At 38.4% G+C, this 4,047-nt stretch overlaps 1 protein-coding gene across 1 annotated transcript; it reads left to right on the forward strand.

Annotated features, from left to right (window-relative positions):
* Positions 1–1,982: 1,982 nt before the first annotated feature.
* LOC126622916 (uncharacterized) lies at positions 1,983–3,518 on the forward strand. Its single transcript, XM_050291597.1, has 3 exons — positions 1,983–1,995; positions 2,799–3,400; positions 3,498–3,518. Exons 1-3 carry the CDS (start codon positions 1,983–1,985, stop codon positions 3,516–3,518), a joined length of 636 nt encoding a protein of 211 aa, XP_050147554.1.
* The last annotated feature ends 529 nt before the right edge of the window (positions 3,519–4,047 follow it).

A 4,047-nucleotide genomic window follows, 5' to 3' on the forward strand; every position in this document is an offset into this window, starting at 1 on the left:
ATTACTATTTTTCATATAACCCATGTTCTTATAGAATATCCGATGGATGACGATATGATATTTAGAACATGTTTTGAACACCTCTTTATAGTATAGATGATGAATGACTTTATACTATGAAGTTGTTTTTCAATATATATATGTTCAATTGTTTTGTACTTACCTAGTGGTCATTTCCACTACGGGACGTAGGGATAGATTCCGGTCCGTCTCGGGCGACGGTTTGGTGTTGGCATAGGGTCTGGAGTGTGTTTCCTCTTGCTATTTAGCTGAAACACCCCAACCCCCTTTTTATATTTTAAAATTTGATTAGTCCTTAATTGGTGAGCCCGTGGGGCCCACCTTGTTTTATTTTATGTTTTCTGGTCTCCCTCTCTCTTCTCTCAGTTCTCTCTTCTCCCTCACCTCTTCCGCAACTCTCTCCCCCTCACTCTCTCGGCTCTCTCTATCTCAACCCCTCCTAGAGTTTTTCTTACCAACAATCATCACCATCGTCTTTATCTCGTCGCTACGAACTCAACCATAGTCTTGGCATCTTGAAAGTCGAACCGCGAAGCCCCGTACACGAGCTCCGGCGAGCACCGCCCCTTTCGAGGCCATTTCCGGCAAAACCATGGCGATTTGACCGGCGTGCAAGGTATCAATCTCTTCGTCTCGTCGAGTACTACAACTTTCCTTTTCGTTTCACTCAATTTCGTTGAGTATTGAAGAAGTTATACTCATTTGAATCTTACCCAGTTTCCGGCGAGTCTGACGGCTTTCGAGGCATTTTCCGGCCAAACCATGGCGAGTTAGACATCGTGTAAGGTATCATTCTCTTCTTCTCTTCAAGGGCTACAACTTTTGTTTTTGTCTCGCTTGATTTCGTTGAGTAGTGACAAAGTTATAGTCGTTTAAAATATTTTAATATATTGAAAACAATTAATTGTTAGCCTATATTGAGCTATATTTTAATATATCGTATTTTCTATAAAAACCAGGAACTGGTAGACTATTTGATAGATGACGATAGGATGCTAGAACATGTTTTCGAAACCCCTCTTTATAGTATAGACGATGGATGACTTTATACTATGAAGTGGTTATTTATGAGAGACGTAACTATTTGTGCGTACCTAGTAGACACTATGCCGCTTGGGGCGAGGAACTGGTGTTGGCATTTAGGCCGGGAGAAATAATCCCTAGCTACGGGCTGAGGGACATGAAGAGGCATTGGGCCGGGAGTTGGTAATCTCTGGCTACGGGCGCAGAGACAATGAAGAGGCATTGGGCCGGGAGTTATATTTATTCGGTAATCTTACTAGCAGCACACCGCGCTTACGAGACGATTTATGATGCGTTTACTGTTTTGATTTCCGCGATGCATTTCCGCGATGTGACTTTTGAGATATTTTGGCATGCTAGGATTTTTATTAAATCCATCACTTATTATGCTAGTAGTTTTCATTTATATAAACTGTGGGGGTTAATATCTTGATAACTGTTTTATTATTATTATATATATGAACTTGGTCCACTCACCTTTGTTTTGCGCCCCCATTCAGGACTTAGGATCAAGGCACCTAATCCTGGCGTCAAGACACTTCTGCAGCAGCATATTTGAGTCCTCTTGATGTAGGACCTGTTGGAGTAAAATCCGGTTCTCACAAGGTTTTGTGGTCTCACAATCATTGTACGTTACTTGAGGATCAAGTTATAGGATTAGGGAATTAACTTGGACTTTACCGGTTGCAAAAGGAATGTAATATTAAGTTGTTATTCTTGCTAAAGGGGTTCCTAATCCTGATTGGTTAAGGAGATATAGACATATTCAGTTACCTATTAGGTCTCAATGATGGGCTAAGCCTATTAGGTTAATATGTCTATATAAGTGAAGGTCCCTGCGTTTGCTGAGATGCGCAATATTCACAAACTCCCCATATGGTTTGATTGCTAAGGATCAGTACAACGTAGAAGACTCTTTGCACACCAAGGTTTCACGCATGGCGTCTCCAGGTTAGTTACTTATATGTGTTTTAATCTATATAGGCTAATAAAGTTTTACATGTGGTATCAGAGCGTAGCTTGTATGATTAGGACCTTAAAAGAAAATTAAATTAGAAAACTTGGTAAAGTTCCTTTTCTGTCGTTCATCATGTTATAGTTTATAGTTTTCTGGTTCAGTTTTTTGCCTTAAAATAATTACGCATGATGGCCGCTATGTTTTTCAATTATCTGGCATTCAAAGTGGATGATGGGTTTACATTATTATATTGTTGTGCATGGATGCCGTGTTAATTAACGTATTGCCAATATAAGGACTAATTGAAAGACATTGAAACTGGACATATATTTGCATGATGGATTGTTTCCAGGTTCTAGAAAGACATGTCTGATATAAAGATTAATAATCTGACATGCATAAAGTAATATATGATCAAGTTTTTAGGTATCACTTGGTTGATATCGATTAAGCAAGCCGTAGCGGCTTAATTGATTTGAGTGGTCTCTAAATCCAAAGTCCTATTGATCAAATTGTGTTGTTTTAATTATAACGATTACGATAATCTTCTTGCTCGTAAGTGTGGATTATTATAATTGGTTCAATTAGACAATAGCATGGTATGGAATATATACTGTAAGAATTTGTGGAAGGTTTTCTTCTTGCTCGTAAGTGTGGAAAATTTTTCATGAAAGTAATTCTTATAACTATGTATTTTAGTGCCACGTACATATTAACTTTCTTGCCCGTAGGTGTAAGTTAATTATGTTTTGAAGTTTATGGGGATTAAGTATGTATTGTTTGTTTAAATCTTCAGCTGTCAATGCTTCTTTGAATTTCAATTCAATCCAAGCTTTAACTGGGACCAACTATAAAAAGTGGAAGCAAGACATAGAGATTATTCTAGGTCTCATGGACTTAGATGTTGCTTTGAGAGAGGAAGAACCAGATGTTCCTGAAGAGGACGACTCGACTAAGATTAAAAACAAGTATGAAAAGTGGCATAAGGCAAATAGGATGGCAATTCTCATTATGAAAAGGGCAATGTCTGACACTGTGAGAGGTGGTATTTCTGATACGGATAGTGCTAAGGAATTTTTGGCATCAATTGAAGCTAAGTTCAAGGAATCCGACAAAGCTGAAACCGGAAACCTTATGAACTCATTGATGACAACCAAGTTTGTCGATGGAAGTGTGAGGGAGCACATATTGGGGCTGATTGATATTGCTACTAAGTTAAATGCTTTGGATGTTGCAATTAGTGATCCATTATTGGTTCATGTGGCTCTCAACTCTTTGCCTTCGGAGTACTCTCAACTGAAAAGCACCTATAATGCTCAAAAGGAAAAGTGGGATCTCAATGAGCTTATAGCTATTTGTGTTCATGAAGAGCAGAACATAAGACATGACAAGAGCAAGGTCGCTAATTTAGTCCACACCCATGCTAAGAATTCAGTCAAAGAAATTTCCAAAAACCCCTCCTACAAACCTAAAGGGTCTAACAACTTCAAGGCAGCAAACAAGCCAAATGGTTTGAAGTGTTTTTTCTGTAAGAAATTTGCCGGACATTTGAAAAAGGATTGCCCAAAGTATAGGCGTTGGTTGGAGAAACAAAAGGCTAAAGGTAAGAACATTGTGTTTGTTTGTTTTGAAACTAGTTTGGTTGATGTTCCTTCTGATACATGGTGGCTTGATAGTGGTGCTTCTGTGCATATTACAAATACCTTGCAGGGGTTCATAAGCAAGAGGGTGCCAAACAAGGATGAAGTAAGCGTGTTCGTAGGCAATGGAGAAAGAGTACCGGTGGAGTTCATTGGAGTAGTTCGACTTGTTTTGGATTCTGGTTTTGTTTTAGATTTAGAAGATGTTATTTATGTACCTTCAATGAGAAGGAATTTGGTTTCCGTTGGCAAACTCATCAAGAATAAAATTTTTCCTAGTTTTAATGAAGATGGCTTCGATATTAATCACAAGTTGAATTTCGTTGGAAGTGGTCTATTTGTTGATGGTTTATTTAAACTAAATTGCAAGGTTCCATTTGTCTCCATGAACACCGTAGGAGTTAA

The sequence above is a fragment of the Malus sylvestris genome, chromosome 5 (assembly GCF_916048215.2).
Source record: "Malus sylvestris chromosome 5, drMalSylv7.2, whole genome shotgun sequence".
Classification (NCBI taxonomy): domain Eukaryota; kingdom Viridiplantae; phylum Streptophyta; class Magnoliopsida; order Rosales; family Rosaceae; genus Malus; species Malus sylvestris.